Source organism: Dryobates pubescens, chromosome 10 (assembly GCF_014839835.1).
Source record: "Dryobates pubescens isolate bDryPub1 chromosome 10, bDryPub1.pri, whole genome shotgun sequence".
Taxonomy (NCBI): Eukaryota; Metazoa; Chordata; class Aves; order Piciformes; family Picidae; genus Dryobates; species Dryobates pubescens.
Window position 1 is genome coordinate 14,506,135 of NC_071621.1, and position 17,811 is coordinate 14,523,945.

At 49.3% G+C, this 17,811-nt stretch overlaps 1 protein-coding gene across 2 annotated transcripts in view; it reads left to right on the top strand.

Annotated features, from left to right (window-relative positions):
* The first annotated feature begins 3,848 nt into the window (after positions 1-3,848).
* The window catches only part of WNT11 (Wnt family member 11), a 41,829-nt gene continuing 27,866 nt past the window's right edge, over positions 3,849-17,811 (top strand). For both annotated transcript variants that reach the window (XM_054164643.1, XM_054164644.1), the window contains exon 1: positions 3,849-3,978. In XM_054164643.1, the coding sequence (XP_054020618.1) occupies positions 3,896-3,978 (83 nt within the window). In that variant the 5' untranslated portion in view covers positions 3,849-3,895. The remainder of the gene's footprint in view (positions 3,979-17,811) is intronic.

The following is a 17,811-nucleotide window of genomic DNA, read 5'->3' on the forward strand; positions in this document are numbered from 1 at the left end:
ATAAGGCGGCTCCGCGGGGCCGCCCCAGCAGAGCAGCCCCGGTCCCGGGCGGAGGTAAGTGGGGACCAGCACCGGGACTGCGATCGGGACGGGGAAAGGAGGAGGGACTATGATCTGGGAGCTGAGGGGTAGAGCCCCGAACGGAATCTCCTGAAATAGCAAAAAGTGGCCAAGAGCAGGGATCTGGGGGCAGAATGGGGATGAGGGGAGGAGAGAAGGAAAAGGCTTGGAGGCTGCAAGGGAGAGACCCGAGGGCGTAGATGGGGAGAGGTGCCCCGGGGGGACGCAGAAAGAAAGGAGAGCTGGGGAAGATGCAGAGAGATACAAGGGGATGAAGGGAGAGGTGAGATCCTGGGGGATGGAGGAAGAGGAGAGACACACACACCCCCGACGGGAGACCTACAGAGAGAAGACCCGGAGAGATGCAGAAAGGAGAGACCCAAGGGGATAGAAGGAGAGAGGACACCCGAGGGGGTGTAGTTGGAGGAGACACATAGGAAGCTGCAGTGGAGAGAGGAGACCTGGAGTGCGGGGAGGGGATGGGGGGGCGGGGTGCGTGGAGAGGGGAGACGCGAGGGGACAGCAGAGAGGAAACTTGGAGGCTGCAGAAGACTGGAGAGGATGCAGGGAGACTTAAGATCTGGTGGGGTGCAGGAGAGTGGGTAGACTTGGGACCTGCAAGCGAGGGGGGAGACTCAAAAGGTGCAAGGAGGAAGGAGACACTGAAGACGTAGGGACCTGACACCCAGGGGCTACAGGGGAGAGTGGAGACCAAGAGCTTCAACGGAGACTGAACACCCTGGGACTGAAGTGAGAGGTGAAACCCTGGGGTTAAAAGGGAGAAGAGACATGCAGAAGGATATAGGGGCAACTTCGGTCCGGGGGGCTGCAAGTGAGAGGGGAGACTCGAGGCTGCAAGCGTGAAGGGCGATGCAGGGGACTGCAATGGAGAGAGGAGCCTGCAGGGCTGTGGAGTAGGGGGGACACCCAGGGGTTGCAACGGCGAAGGGAGATGCAGATGCCTGGAAGAGACTGCGGGGGGAGACCTGGGAGTTGCAAGTGAGAGGAGACACTGCATGGAGAGGGGAGATCTGGGGGCTGGATTCAGCTCCACCACCCTCTGTTCTCCACCATCCTCTGTTCCCCATCCTCGCTGAAGGTCATCTGGGGATGTGCTACCCCTAAACCAGGTGACTGTGCTCCCAGTGAGAGCTGCAGGCTGGCAGCAGGGTCAGGTGGATATCTCTCCTCCTTGGGTGGGAAAGTTGGAAAAATCTGAGATGGGTAATCTCACATTTATATATAGTTCATATTTCCCATTCCCACCCTCAGGACTGGCCTGGAGGTGTCAGATGGGAGTGTTCTCTGTATGCAGGAGTGGGGCTGGCTGCAAACAAGCCTTGGGGTGAAGAGGAGAGAAAAAAAGAAAGAAAGGAAAAAAGTTTTGAGTTAAAAATGGCTCCATTTTTTAGGAGTCCTCAGGCCACTTGTTGCTGGTTTGATCAGTGACCCAGAGCTCTCCAGACCTGTAAACATCACGTCTGCCCCAAAGAGCCTCCCTCCCCTTCCCTCCCCTCCCCTTGCAAATTCCTCTTGCAAACATAACCTGTGCTGGACTGAGTGGAAAAAGGCATTATTACCTCCCCAAATAACAAGGGTGCAATTGCAGGCCAAGCTTGCAGCTCTTGGGGTGGGGAATTTTGGGGGAGGTTGGGGGTTAGATCATTTCTGTTCCTCCCTGGAGTTAAGGGGGAAAACCCCAAACTGTGACTTTTTCAAGGCAGGGGGCACAGCAGAGGATTGTGTCAGCTGGTCCGGGGTGAGCCAAAGGGTTTAAAACCATCTGAGACATTTTACACCCGACTCTTGTGTTGTTCAGGAGTTCACAGGAGAGAGATAAGGGGTCTGAAATATCTAAATGGACACTAAAAGGCACAGGCGGGATTAAGGGCTGAAGGTTTCCAACGTGCTCACGGAGAAGGAGGAAGTAAAAAGCTTCCAAAGATGAAAAGATAGAGAAATACCCCCAACCAAGACTTAGGCCTGGATGCTCATGGGAGCACTGCCTTCAGGGGATGCCTTAACCCCAAATCTGAGTGGGCATTAAAGGAGAGCAACTCGTGGAGATGAAATCCTGCCTCCCTTGTCAGGCTGAGGGTTTTTTCTCAGACTTCAAGGGAGCCAGGAACTTGCCCCTAGAGGTTATTAAAATCCTTTGAAACAACAGCACTTCTCTGGTAACTCTTTACACCAGGCACTGGGATAGTCAAAAGGCAACCTGAATGGAAAAATACCCTGCAGATGGCAGAGGAAACACCCAGAAATATTCCATCCCCACAGATCCCGTTGCTTCCCAAATGGGGTTAGCGAGGCAGAAAGCTGCAGCTGGGACACATTGAGAGCTGGGGGGGCAGTTGGGATGTGTTTTATCCAGGGTAAGAGCTTCCTCAAAGCAAAGCTGCCTGCTCCAGCCATTCCTATCCCAAACTCCTTTCAGGGGGTGACAGGCAGAGACTGGGGGGGGGGGGGAGGGATGTGCTGTCACAGCTTGGGAATGACAGCGTGCCATGCAATGGGCTGTGAGGCTCCAGAAACACGGAGCCCTTCAAAGCAGTGCAATGTGGTGGGCAGGTTTGGTGTTTTGGGTTTGGGTTTTTTTTCCTTTTCTGTTTATTTTATTCTTGGCTTTCTCATGGGGTGGGAAACCACTGCAAAGACCGCAAAAAGCAGCCCAAAGCTGTGTCTGAAGTGAATAACTGAAGGGAAACCCATTCACTGCTATTAATACTGCTGCTAAAATAAGCAAGCCATGCCCTGGAGACGGAGAGGAACCCCTCTAAGAATTTAGGTCCTGCACCTGGTTTGTTTATTTGTTGGGACTGGGGGGAAAAAAAAAAAAGAAAGAAAAAAAAAAAAAAAGAAGAAGCAACATCAAAAAAGGGGGGGAAAAAAGAAGGAAAGGAAAGAAAAGGAGGAGATCCTCGAGAGCTTTTTTTTTTGTCTTCTGCTGGCTTCTCCCCAGAGACAGAAATGTGATTTTTATGTTTACGAAGTCACAGTCCTTTCCATCGGCTCCAGGTGCCTGAGGACTTGGAAGAAGTGAGAGGCAGAGTTAATGAAGTGAGAAGGAAAGCAGAAGGGAAGGAGCAAAACACATTTGTTGTAACAGATCAGAGAGAAACATCTGCAGGGCACGGGCACCTGCGTGGCGTGGGGAAACGTGGGCTTGGTAATTTGTCTTCTCTGCGCAGCAAGAGGAGGAAAGGGAAAAAGTCCGCAGAGAAGGAAGGGAGAGATGAATAGCTGAAGATTTGGGCTTCTCAAAGATTTATCTTTTTTTTTTTTTCTTCTTCTTCCTCCTTCTTCCCAAGCAGTCACACAAAAGTTGGAGAGAAGGGGAGAAAGGGGGAGCGGGGGGGTGGTAAAAAAGAAGTGAAGCAGCGAATGAAGTCTTGCCATGTGCAGGGTTAAATGGAAACACACAATCAGACCATAACTCAGGCTGTAATTCAAGCCATACGGTTTGTCTGTCTGTTGACTCGAAAGGTTGTATCAAGGCTGGGTGAGGGAGGGAGGGGACTGAGGAGGGGGGGGGGATAATCCAAACTTTTTTTTCTTTCCCTGATACATAAACCACTCCTTTGCAATTTGGATAATAGATCTCTCTCTGCTTAAACCTCAGAGTTCACCGGAGCTTGTGCTCCTTTCTCTCTCCTTTCAGGCTGTTCATCTCCAAGCCGGAGCAGCATCCAAACTACAGGGAAATACCTGGTGCAGAAAAATTAGGGGAAAAAACCACCCTCCTTTTATTTTTATTTTTTTTTTAATCATTTTTTTCCCCCTTCTTCTCTGGAGAAGTTAATTTCCCTCAGCAAGTGGAGGACAGCGGAGAAAAATGAAGCCGAGTCCGCAGTTTTTCTTTGCTGCTTTTCTCTCTCTGATTCTGCAGACGGGGCTTTGCTCTGGGATAAAATGGATGTAAGTACCTGATTCCCTCTCTCTGAATTTCTAAAAGTCTTGGCTGGTCTCTTACTGGGTTTGTTTGCTGTTTGTAAAGCCATTTAAAGAGCAGCGAGTGCTGCGGTTCTCCAGGCATTCACCGATTTCAAGTGTGTGTACTGGAGGCTTGTGCTAACAATATGTCTCCATCTTCTTCCCAAAATATGCATGATTTAGGCTCTCTCTCTTCCCCCCCCCCCCCCCCCCCCCCCCCCCCCCCCCCCCCCCCCCCCCCCCCACCCCCCCCCCTTTCCCCTCATTGATACCAAAGGAAAGGCACACACTTGAATGCTCACAGGAGCCACTTAATGAAGTTTCTAGCCTTAGCTCCTACCACACTGGGAAACTCTCCCTCTGGGACTGCTGGTTGTGCTGAGTAGGAGCTGAGAGCAGTAGGGACAGCAGCTGAGATAATGCCACCAAATCTTCAACCACAGGGGATGCTTGACAGATAACATGGAAGGGTTTTTTTGAGACCTTTTAACCTTTGGATTTCATGAAGGGTGTCAAAAATGAAGGAGGGGGTGGGAGAGGAGGAGGGTGAAGAAATCCCAGGGAGTGTGGTCAAGTCTGGATTGAGTTTCCTCAGAGGTAATGTCGCTGCAAACAAAGTGAAAACATCACTATCTCATTTCCTTGCTTAAGCAAGCAACCAATTAGTTGCTTACTGCAAAATAAACAAACAAGCCCCTCTGGCACCCATCTGGTTCCATGCCCTTGATGACTGATCTGTCTTTCCTACTCGGATTTGAAGCTGTGCACAACACAAACAAGGGCATGTGGGCTAGACTCAGAAGAGGATCTTCCTTGAAAGAAAAGGCACAATAGAATGTGGTGCCAGAAAGGAGCTGTTCTGTAGGGTGTAGTGTGTTGAGTTGAGGATCTTAGGTGGGGAAATCGAGGAAATAAGTTCCTGGTTTGTTCCTCCTTCTGTGTTACATCTAATTCCCATTCTGCTGTCCCAGCCATTGTCACTCGAGGCTCTTCCCTTGTCAGTCACTCAAGGCTCTTCCCTTGTCTCTCAAGGCTCTTCCCTTGTCACTCAAAGCTCTTCCCTTGTCACTCAAAGCTCTTCCCATGCCATTTTATAAAAAGCTTTTCTTAAATATGGGCATCTTCAAGACTAATGTCTTGTTGGAGCTGGTGCTCTCACTGCCCTGCATGCTGTCATGGGGAAAAGGACCTTCCAGGTGGGGTTTAACCCTCTTCCACAGAGAGACATCCAGCCCAAAGCAAAGAATCATAGGGATATTTTGAGTTGGAAGGGACTTTTGAAAGTCAAGAGATGTCATCTGGAGATGCCATGCCAGCAGGGAGCTGATTGAGACCACACATCCACCTTTTCTATGTGTGAAAACAAACAGGGTGAGTCCCTCCATAGGGTGTTTAAATGCACACATTCAGGAGGGAGGAATAGTCACCTGCTTCAGGGAATCTTTACTCTGCTGTCTTCATGCTCTAAGGACCACCTTGGAAGCAGAGGAGAGTCAGGATCTGACTTACTCTTCACCATCTTGGCTGTGCACCTTGTAACAGTCACTACAGCTACTACTTTCTGCCAGCTCCCATGAGTATTTGGGCTCTCAGCTCTCCAGCACCTTGCATAGCATGGGCATCCCTTCTGCAGGACCTCTAGGAACATGGCCATGGGCTGGCAGAACCTGGCCTCATTTGCAGCCTTTATTTCCATGGAGCACAGAAATGAAGCTGTTTGTAATACCCTGATTACATAGAGATCCATAACTGACCACAGGGGCTTGCTTATGTGACAGACATTAGGCTCCTGCTTAAGCAAGCAGCTAAATCCTGAGTGAAGGGCTTGAGTTCCTCCGAAGAGCAGTGAGATGACTGTCAGAGGGAACCTGATACTGTGATGACAAGCCATAGACCTGAAAAAAGGGCTGGAAGGCAGGGAAAGGTCCCTAAAAGCTTTGTTGGCTAAAGCAGCTTTTTGGCTGGTAAGTGGTTAAGCTGTGAGGGCTGATTTTGGGGCTGGGGTGTGGGGGAAGAAACAGTTAGAAGAAAGAGCCTGAGGTTGCCACTCCTCTCCTTCCCAGCAGACATATCCCCTCTATCAAAAAAAAACGGGTGGGGAAGATGAAAGCTGGGATTAAAGTGGCATTTGAAGCATGAACTGCATCCAGATGCATTGCCAGGGCTGCCCTCACACCTGTTTAAAACCTGACAGAGACCTGAGCTGCCTGTCCCAGGGCACTTCCCAACTGGGATGCTGCCAGTTTGGCTCTCACAAAATCATGTTTGGGTCTTTTTTGGGGTGTGTGTGTGTGTTTTATTTTCATTTGTTGTTTCTCCTCCCTTCCCTACCCTTGTTTTACTATGGGAAGAAAATTTTCCCCTTCACTCTTCACCTTGCTGCAGTGGTGTCATCCTTGGGGCTTAGGGGACCACCCTCGGGGCTTAGGGGATCATCCCTGGAAATCACTTGATGAATAAGGGTTTATGTCACTGAATGCTGCCCAGGGAAATGCTGGAGCCACCATCCCTCGATATCTTTCAAAGATGTTTGGATGAGGTGCTTAGGGATGTGGTCTAACAGTTGTGTACAGGGAGATGTTAGGTTATGGTTGGACTCAAGGATCCAAAGGTCTTTTCCCACCAGGTGATTCTATGAACACTGAGTAATACCTTGGAGTTGCAATCCCAGCCCTGGTCTCGCATGCTGGGTACTGTACAACCAAATCTTGCTCCTTAGCTCCTGTGCTTGTGGGGTGAGAAAGAGGAGGAGGAAAAGGCTGAGATGAAGAGGGAGAAAAGTACTAGGAGACATTTTTGGATGTGGGCTTGTCTCAGCAGCCTGCCCGCTGCGCCGTTGTTGTAGGCACAGTGCCAAAGGCAAGCTTCAAAGAGGATTTGGGAGGGGAGAGGGAAGATAAGGAGGTGGGTTTTACCAGCCTGGGGAAGAGGGAGTGACAGATGTGAAAGGTGATAGGAAATTCAATTTTGATTCAGCATGTGATGTAATTGCAGGGGGAGGGGGAGAAGAAAACCACATTTTTCAGCCATTTAGAAATTCCCTGGAACACAAATATCCCCTGCAAGTCAGTAAAAGCATGGAGGAGGTAAAAAGGAGCTATTTAGTTTGTTTTATTTGGCTTATGTTTGTGAATCCTGTAGCCCAGATCCCCAGCTGTTGTAAATCGGTGCTGTGCCCTTCCCTGCCCTGGAGCTGTGCACCACTGAGCATCCCATGCTGTGCATGGATGGGCAGCATCTCCCAAACCTGCCCTTGCTGCTGAAGAAAATTCCTATTGGAGCCTCTTCCACCTGAGCTCCAGGCCATGAAGTCATAGTATGGACAGAGCTTTGCAGGGTCAGGGCTGTCATGGAGAATCAACCTTTCTACACTATGCATGAGTCCCTGAGACTTACTTCTGCACCTTGCCCTTTGCAAACATTTTCCATCCTTACAGCAAGAGGAATTTGCATCACAGGTTGCCCAAGGGAGGTGGTAGAAGACCAGACCCTGGAAGTTTTTAAGGCCAGGCTGGATGTGGCTTTGGGCAACTTGATGTAGTGTGAGGTGTCCCTGCCCATGGCAGGGGGATTGGAACTGTATGATCCTTGAGGTCCCTTCCAACCCTGGCAATTCTGTGATCACTTTGTGGTCCTCAGAGCTGTTTTTTGCATCATAGCATCTTGGGAGGTGAGGCTGGCATTGCTTCCACTGTGAGATGTCCCAGGGCCAATGCACCTATGAACTCTATCTCCTTACCCATCTGCTTTTGCATCCTCTTCAGTTTTCTTGGGAGGGCATGAGTTTGACCAAGCAGGTCTCTACAGCAGCTTGTTTGGTTAGCGCTGCAAAAGAGATGAGCACTAGAGGGAGCTGCGGCCAGATGTGACCGCGGCAGAGCTCTGCAGATGTTGGGATGTGCAGGCACAGAGTGGCTTTTTAAGCACGTCTATTTTTCCTGGAGTTTGCATCCCCTCTGCCCACGTATCAGGACACAGGTTGGACTGTCCCTCGGTATTACACAATCACAGAATGGTGGGGGGTAGAAGGGGCCTCCAGGGATCACAGAATCATAGAATATTAGGAGCTGGAAGGGACCTCAAGAGGTCATTCAGTCCAACCCCCCAGCCAGAGCAGCATCACCTACACCAGATCACACAGGAACGTATCCAGGTGGGTTTTGAATATCTTCAGAGAGGGACACTCAGCAACCCCCCTGGGCAGCCTGTTCCAGTCTTCTGTCACCCTTACAGTGAAAAAGTTTTTCCTCCTGTTTCCATGGAACTTCCTATGCCTCAACTTCCACCCAGTGCCTCTTGTGCTGTCACTGGGCATCACTGAGCAGAGCCTGGCTCCATCCTCTTGGCACTCACCCTGCACATCTTTATCAACATGAATGAGGTCACCTCTCAGGCTCCTCCTCTCCAAACTACAGAGCCCTCAGCTCCCTCAGGCTCTCCTCATAAAGAAGATGTTCCACTGCCTTCATCATTTTTGTGGCTTTGCACTGGACTCTTTCAAGCAGTTCTCTGGGGTCTTTCTTGAACTGAGTGGCCCAGAAATGGATACAATATTCCAGATGTGACCTCACCAGAGTGGAGTAGAGGGGGAGGAGAACCTCATCTAGTCCAACTCATCTTGCTAAAGCAGGACCACCTAAAGCAGGTTGCACAGGATTACAATGTCCAGGCTGGTTTGGAATCTCTCCAAAGAAGACTCCACAATTTCTCTGGGTAGCCTGATCCAGGGTTCTAAGGAAAGATGTTCCTTATATTTAGGTGGAATTCCTCTGTTCCATTTTGTGCCTGTTCCCTGTAGTCCTATCACCACTGGAAAGAGTCTGGCCCCATCCTCTTGACTCCCACCCTTTAGATATTGACGAGCATTGAAAAGATCCCTCCCTCAGTCTTCTCCAGATTAAACAGACCCAGGGCTCTCAGCCTTTCCTCCTCAGAGATGCTCCAGTCCCTTCAGCATCTTTGTAACCTCTGATGGACTCTCTCCAGTAGTTCTTTGCCTCTCTTGAACTGGGGAGTCCAGAGCTGGGGAGTCCAGAACTGGATGTGGACTCACTACAACAAAAGGGAGGGGGAGGAGAACCTTCCTTGAGCTGGTGGCCATGCTCTTCTTAATGCTCCTAGTATACTGGTGGTCTTCTGGGCCACACGTGCACACTGCTGGTTCACTGCTGCTATTGAGTGTCAGTTTTGGCTTGTAAAGAAGCCAAATGCAGCAAGTGTTTGCTGGTTTCTTTCTCATGCCTTGCAGGATCAGTTTGTGACAGCAGGTATTGGCATTAGGAATCCCATCATTTTTAGATGGAGCTTGGTCACAGAATCACAGAAACATTCAGATTGGACAAGACCCTCAGGATCACCAAAGCCAACCCAGAACCCTACTCTACAAGGGTCACCCCTAAACCAGAGCCCCAAGCACTTCATCCAAACCACCTTTAAGCACATCCAGGTTTGGGGACTCAACCATCTCCCTGCCCAGCACATTCCACTGCCTGACCACTCTTGCAGGGAAAATTTTTTTCCTAATGTCCAGTCTAAACCTACCCAGGTGTAGCTTGAGGCCATTCCCTCTTCTTCTATCACTAATTACCTGTAAGAAGAGCCCAGCATCAGCACCTTTACAATGTCCTCTCAGGTAGTTGTAGACATCAATGAGGTCTCCCCTCAGCCTCCTCTTTTACAAACTAGCCATCCCCAGCTCCCTCAGTTGCTCTTCATCAGATTTATTCTCCAGGCCCTTCACATCCTTCTTGCCCTGGTCACTTAGGGAAGTCCTTCCCTGTCGCTGTTGTGGTGGCCTGGACATGCCTCATGCCCTCTGGAGCCATCCCTAGCTTAGCACCATTCCCAGTTTAGCTTTACTCCATGATTCCCCTGGTTAGATCCCATCCCTTCAGGAGCAGAAGCAGAAGCTGGCTTAGCCATGCATTTTGACAAACCTGTGATGTCCCTCAGCTCACCAACCTCTAGCAGCCAGCAGAAAGCAAGGGGAAAATGGAAATACTTGGTGCTTTCCAACAGTGCCTGTTTCTCTCCTTCAGCCTGGAGAAGGGGCACCTGGGACACTGGGGCACGGGCGCCTGCGAGGAGACTGTCTGCCTGGCAAGGGCTCTGCTAGATGAGCTGCTGTGAAAGGACAGCAGAATGGGGACAGCAGGCGAGAAGGGCTTGGGCTGAGGAATGGCAGGGGGGAGGGGACAAGGGCTTTGAAGTTTTGCTCTTCACTCTGTAGGCAACTCGGGAAAACTTGACAAAGCTCCACGGCCTTCCTCAGCGCTGGGGGAGCCAACTTGCTGCTGGCATCAACTTCAGTCGGGCTTGGCCTGGAAGTCAATGGCCTGGTGCCCACTACTGCCAGAGCTGCATTTGGCACCGCCTCTGAAAGCAGCTCTTATTTTAAGCTTTTACTTCAGGGTTGTTTTATTTTCCTCATTCCTCTCCCTCTTCCTCCTCTTTTCTTTCTTTTCTTCCCCTCCTTTCTTTTCTTCCCCTCCTTTCTTTTCTTCCCCTCCTTTCTTTCCCTTCCCCTCCTTTCTTTCCCTTCCCCTCCTTTCTTTCCCTTCCCCTCCTTTCTTTCCCTTCCCCTCCTTTCTTTCCCTTCCCCTCCTTTCTTTCCCTTCCCCTCCTTTCTTTCCCTTCCCCTCCTTTCTTTCCCTTCCCCTCCTTTCTTTCCCTTCCCCTCCTTTCTTTCCCTTCCCCTCCTTTCTTTCCCTTCCCCTCCTTTCTTTCCCTTCCCCTCCTTTCTTTCCCTTCCCCTCCTTTCTTTCCCTTCCCCTCCTTTCTTTCCCTTCCCCTCCTTTCTTTCCCTTCCCCTCCTTTCTTTCCCTTCCCCTCCTTTCTTTCCCTTCCCCTCCTTTCTTTCCCTTCCCCTCCTTTCTTTCCCTTCCCCTCCTTTCTTTCCCTTCCCCTCCTTTCTTTCCCTTCCTTCCTTTTGTTATAAATCCTGCTTCTCTCTGAAAGGGCTTTGCAGAACCAGTGGAAGCATTTAGCAGGGAGCGGGTGTTTTCCCCAGTGCAGAGCAGGGTGGCAGGGACATGAGCTGCCTCTGAATACCAGGAGCTTAGACATGGTTATTGTAACAGTCCTGCGAGACTTTTCCAGTTGAAAAGCTGAGAAAATGAGGCTCCTGCAAATTAAAAACTTTCAATGAGGTTGAATGAAAAGAAAAGGGAAAAAAAAAAGAAAGCCAAATTTCTGCCTCTTTATTGAAGCTAACCACACACTTCACTCTCCATAGCCATCTCATTTTCTTTAAATCATTTTGTTTCACCCAAATCCCTGTGAGATTAAGGGGGTTAAGAACAGGCATCAAAAAGAGAGTGCCTTCCCAGAAAGCAAGGTGGACAATTTGAAGCAGAAGTTCATAGTTTCATCAACATTCCTTCTGTGAGATCTCCTTAGGTTACAACACACAGGGGAGGATGGGGAGGTGCCCTCCAGGGAGAGCTCATATCAGAAAGAGGGGAGACCTCTCCAGAATCAGAGTGGTAGAGGTTGGAAGAGGCCTCTGGAGATCATCTAGTCCAACAGCCCTGCTGAATCAGGGTTACCTAAATCAGGCTGCCCAGGATCACATCCAAGTGGGTCTGGAATGTCTCCAAAGGAGACACCACAACCTCTCTGGGCAGCCTCCACCCTCACAGCAAAGAAGTTTTATCTTATGTTTAGGTGGAAGTTCAGGGTCCCAATTTGGAGAATAAATCAGATGAAGAGCAACTGAAGGAGCTGGAGATAGTTAGTTTTAAAAAGAGGAGTCTGAGGGGAGACCTCATTGCTCTCTACAGCTACTTGAAAGGATGTTGTGGAGAGGCTGCTGCTGGTCTCTTCTTGCAGGTAATTACTGATAGAACCAAGAGGGAATGGCCTCAAGCTGCAGCAGGGTAGGTTTGGACTGGACATGAGGAAACATTTTTTCCCAGCAAGAGTGGTCAGGCACTGCAATGTGCTGGGCAGGGAGGTGGTTGAGTCCCCAGCCCTGGATACGTTTCACGGTGGTTTGGCTGTGGTGCTTGGGGCTAATGGTCTAGGGGTGACCCTTGCAGGGTAGGGTTCTGGGTTGGCCTTGGTGATCCTGAGGCTCTTTTCCAACCTGAATGTTTCTGTGGTTCTGTGATTTGTGCCTAGGATTCTTATTCTGGGCTATCAGCAGTTCCTTCATATCTATTGCTCTGCTTACTCTCAACAGCACCAGAAAGAAGGCTGACTTGGAATGATTAGCGGAGGAGTATATACCAAAGGTGGCTTTAGGTTGGTGATTAAGACATTGGCCTATTTTTGCCAATAAAGTATAGATTCTGTCCGTGAACTGGGGGCAATGGAGCAAAACTAGAAGTGGGGAGATTCAGATTGGATGTTAGGAAGAAGTTCTTCCCCATGAGGGTGGTGAGACACTGGAACAGGTTGTCCAGGGAGGTGGTGGAAACCTCATCACTGGAGGTTTTTAAGGCCAGGCTGGATGTGGCTCTGAGCAACCTGATGTAGTGTGAGGTGTCCCTGCCCATGGCAGGGAGGTTGGAACTGGATGATCCTTGAGGTCCCTTCCAACCCTGACAGATCTATGATTCTAATAATAGCAGATCCAAACCTCAACATCCTTCTGTTCCAAGAACCCATGTGATGTTTCCAGTGATTTGTCATGCTGTCTTCTCTGATTCCTTTCTCTCCTGCACTTAATCTCCTGAAGTCTGACTTCACATGGTCTTATTTCATGGTAATGAAGAAGTGGTAGATCTTCATGGTCTAGATAAAGCCCAGCCCCAAAATAGCCCCCAAATTTCCTGGATGTAAAGCAGAAGAGCCCAAACCCAACATTTCTCCCCTTTAAGGGTGTTTTAAAGGGCACCAATGCTTCACTGCTCTGTTTGAGCAGTTTTTCTCCCTTTGGCTTGACCAGGAGCAGTGTCCTACTCATAGTGGTCCTTGTAAGCCAAAGAATGTGTGGCTTTCAGTGATATCTGCTCAGACCTGATGATACTCTTCCAAAACTGCTGCTCCTATGAATAGTCATCTCATGGAGCCCAGATCTGCAGGAGGGAGCTCATAGGAGCTCATAGCCCTCAAAGGACCTAACACTGTAGAGCATTCATGTTTTCACATGAATTTATTAACTGCCTGAGATAATTAAAAGAGTAAACAAATGTCATGATCTATCCATGCATCGTATTTCCTCTGTAATTACCTTTATGGCTTTCTGTCAGTATCCATAACTTCAATTGAAAGCCCTGCTATGCTATATATAGAGCTGGAGGTGTTTGGTTTGGGGCCTGTTTATTTAAAGGGATGGGTCAAATATGAACATATTTTAAAGGGGGAAAAAATCCAAACAAACCCACAACCACCCCTCAGCTCTCCTCAGCATTTTGGAGAATGAAGGATGGAGCAGGAGAGTCCAAGGGTGGAGAGTGTGATGTTAGCACAGTGAAGAGCAACATTTAGAGAGTGAGAGCATGTACATCCAGAGGACTGCAGGATGGTGAGGGTTGGACAGGACCTCAGGGGACCATCTAGTCCAAGCCTCCTGCTAAAGCAGGGTGCCCTAGAGGAGGTTGTCCAGGATCCTGTGGAGGTGGGTTTGGAATGTCTCTAGAGAAGGAGGCTCTACAACCTCTCTGAGCAGCCTAGTGCAGTGCTCTGGTACCCTCACAAGAAAGAAGTTCTTTAAGATCAGATGAAACCTCCTGTGTCCCAGTTTGTGCTCATTGCCCCTTGTCCTGTCACTGGGCACCACTGAAAAGAGCCTGGCCCCTTCATCTTGACCCCCACCCTTGACACATCCTCTTTAGATATTGAGCAGCATTGATCAGATCCCCTCTCAGGGTACTCTTTTCCAGACTAACCAGTCCTAGGTCTCTCAGCCTTTCCTCCTTACAGTCCTTTCATCATCTTTGTAGCCTCCACTGGACTCCCTCCAGTAGTTCCTTATCTCTCTTGAACTGGGGGGGCACAGAACTGGACACACCACTTCAGATTTGTCCTCAGCAGGGCAAAGTAGGGAGGGAGGAGAACCTCCCTCAGTCATACTCTTCTTCATGTAAGCCAGGAGACCACTGGACTTCTTGGCCACAAGAGCACACTGCTGGCTGGGATCTTCATGTGCTGCTTCTCAGATGAGTCCCAAGAAAGATGTTTATAAAGGATTTTTTTCCCCCCAGATTGAGGACTAAAGGTTGTTCTGCTAACAGCCTTGGAGGCTGCTTTAGTCATGATTCCTCTGCCTCTTTGGCTCCAATTTCCTTCCCATTGCTGGAGATGGGATAGGCACCCACCACCAATTCCCACCATGGGCAAGACCCTTCTTGGGGGGGAATATAATTTCTTATCACTGCCCCATGAATGTACTTTGTTCTCCAGCAATACCCTTTGGAAGGTGGTGGGAATCCCTGCCTGGTGCTGCCAGAATTTAGGGAGCAGGGAAGATAGGTGCCTTTCCACGAGGAGGTTTGGAAGCAGGTGGAGATGGAGAAGACATTTCTGAATGCAGGACAGAGACTGAGCAAACCTGGACTGCCAGGGCATAGACTAGATGACCTAATAGGGCCTCTCACATTCCTGATCTGTGATTTATAAATGCACTTCTTGGTCTCGACAAGTGCCTCCAGGAACTGTGAGTTTTCTTTTCCATCTCCATTACCCTTTACTTTTCCCCTCCAATGCTTGGAGATGTTTCCAATTATAGTTTCTCACCAGCCAAGGCATGATGTTTAGGCCTGGGAGATGTTCAGAAAACACCTCCCTGCCTCTTGCACTTTTATTCTTGGCGGGCTCCCTGGAGCTCAGCTCATTGGACAAGAAACAGCCATTGCTGCAGTTTCACAGACTCACAGAATGTTAGGGGTTGGAAGGGATCTCGAAAGATCATCCAGTCCAAGCCCCCAGCCAGAGCAGCATCACCTAGACCAGACCACACAGGAATACACCCAGGTGGGTTTGGAATATGTCCAGAGGGGGAGACTCCACAATCCCCCTGGGCAGCCTGTTCCAGGGCTCTGTCACCCTCACACTGAAACAATTTTCCCTCATGTTTCCATGGAACTTCCTGTGCCTCAATTTCCACCCAGTGCCCCTTGTGCTGTCATTGGGCATCACCCAGTAGAGGCTGACTCCATCCCTTGGCACTCACCCTGTACATCTTTATCAACATGAAGGAGGTCACCTCTCAGGCTCCTCCTCTCCAAGCTAAAGAGCCTCAGCTCCCTCAGTCTCTCTTCATAAGGAAGATGTTTCACTCCCTTCATCATTTTTTGGCTCTGTGCTAGACTCTTTCAAGCAGTTCCCTGAGGCCCTTCTTGAACTGAGGGGCCCAGAACTGGACACCATATTGCAGATGTGGCCTCACCAGGACAGAGTGGAGGGGGAGGAGAACCTCTCTCAACCTACTAACCATTCCCCTTCTAATGCACCCAAGAATGGCATGGGCCTTCTTGGCCACAAGAGCACATTGCTGGCTCATGGTCAACCTATTTTAGCTGAGTTCTCCACAATGGGGCCATAGTCCTTCCTGTCTTGACCATCTGGTAGATGTTTGCCCTTCTTCCATGATGCAAATTTCTTTCTTGAGGCATTATAAATCAGCTTCTCTAATGTGATCATTTCAGGCCATCTATAACAACAAGATCTCCTTGCATCACTTCCTCTTTTTTTTTCGTGATGGGGATGAGTTTCAGTCTGAATTCAGCTCTCATCTCAACGTGTAGGTGGTTATTTCTGCTTGTCTCTAATGGTGAGCTGCAGGTGCTTCAATGTAGGCTTCCAGGTCCTTTAAAGATGCTGGAGACTTTCAAAACCTGCTTGGACACGTTCCTCTGCAACCTGATGTAGGCATACCTGTGTTAGCCAGGGGTTTGGACTAGATCATAGAATTGTAGAATTGCCAGGGTTGGAAGGGATCCCAAGGATCATCCAGTTCCAGCCCCCCTGCCATAGGCAGGGACACCTCACACTACATCAGGTTGCTCAGAGCCACATCCAGCCTGGCCTTAAAAGCATCCATGGATGAGGCTTCCACTACCTTCCTGGGCAGCCTGTTCCAGTGTCTCACCACCCTCATGGGGAAGAACTTTGATGATGATCTCCAGGGGTCCCTTCCAGCCCCCACCATTCTATAATTCTATGAAGACTTCTATGCAGGGTCAGGATAGGTGGTGCAGGACCTAGGAGATACATGCATCCTTCTGGAGGGCCAGGTGAAACATCTCAAGGCTTCTAAAGTGTCACTTGGCACCTCTGATTAGAAAACTGATCTGCTGACCCTTGGAGAGACCTGGAGCATTCCTCATCTGCCTGAAGCTGAGGCTGTGTAGCTGCCTCACCCTGCCTGCTCATTTTGCTGCTGGGCAATACTCTGCTGGAGCATTTATCATTTTTCCCCTGTTAGTGACGAGCTGCTTTGGCCTCTTGCCTGATTTGCATTTCAACCCAGTCCTAAGAGTTGCTGATAGGCTTTCTGGAATAGGTTTTCACAAGTTTCTGGTGCCAAGTGCTAGGGGTTGGACTCATCTCACCCAGCTCTGTGCTCATACAGTCCAGATCTCTGTGTCAGAGCTTGGTGCCTGGGTTACTTTCACAGGCACTGCAGAATCACAGAGTAGTAGGGGTTGGAAGGAACCTCTGGAGATCATTGAGGCCAATCCCCAATAATGAACACTTCTGGGGCATGCTGTTACCCTACTGCAGATCTCAAAAGTACATTGGGCTAATTACTCCCTAGATGAGGCTTTTTCTTTCCATGGGCCAAAGAGAGACCATGAAGGACTACCATGAAGTCCACCCTGTAGAGGTTTGCAGTCAAGTGACTTTCATACTGTCCAAAGAGCAAGGTCTCTATCTGGAATGACATTACATATCTGAGATGCCTGAGCACCCAGAATACCACCAAGAGGTTTTGTCTCCACCAAATGTGAGTCACACTGAAGGCAGGGTGAAAAGACTTCTGAAGGTGCCCCTCTCCAGGCAGGGAGCATTGCATTGACAACAGTGTGTAAGGAATCAAGATAGGGCATTGGTCTAGATGATCTCCACAGGTTTCTTCCAACCTTGAGCATTTTGTGATTCTGGAGATGAACTACAGGGCAGAATTTCTGACAGCTTAATGCCCCACTTTTTCCTATCCCTTGAAATCCCCTGCCCAAAACTTCTCTTTGCTGTGTATTTAATGGACCTCTTTAAATACATGTATGATGTCTATATTTACATTGCTAGCAGAGTGCTGCTTTCCATTCCAACTTTGCCACTGACTGTCTGCTGCCAGGAATGCCAAACACCAGGAATTTGTTAGTGCAGAACCTACTCAGCCCTAGCAAGGATCATAGCTTTTCCCTTCTGGAAGAGCAGTTGGAGGTTAGCAGTTCTGCACAGCCCAGAGACAGCTCTAACACACACAGCAGCTGGTTCAAGCCAACTTTGGTGGAACACAGATGAGTTTCCCTGAAAATCAGAGATCAGAGCTAAATACCCCTGATCTTGGTTAAGGCTCAGTTTTAACTCTGTTTCCATCTCATTTAACTTCTGAAGGACGTGGACGTTACAGGAATGATGCAAAATGCACTCAGGAATGTGTCTGCTAATAAGCCAAGCTGACCAGGATGGCTTAGGAAGAAACTGAAAGGCACCACATTTAACAAGGAGAGAAGGAAATGTGTTAAGGCAGTTGTGTTGCCAGGATCAGATGCCAGTTATGGAGGCAGCCAGCTAGAAAGTTGTTTTATGGGAATGAATAACATTTATGACTACCCTAAGCAGGTCATAAAGATACAAAGAGAGTTACACAGCAGGCTGCTGCTGATGGCTGGGGGTGCCTGGGGGAGATGAGCACAGCCCAGGAAG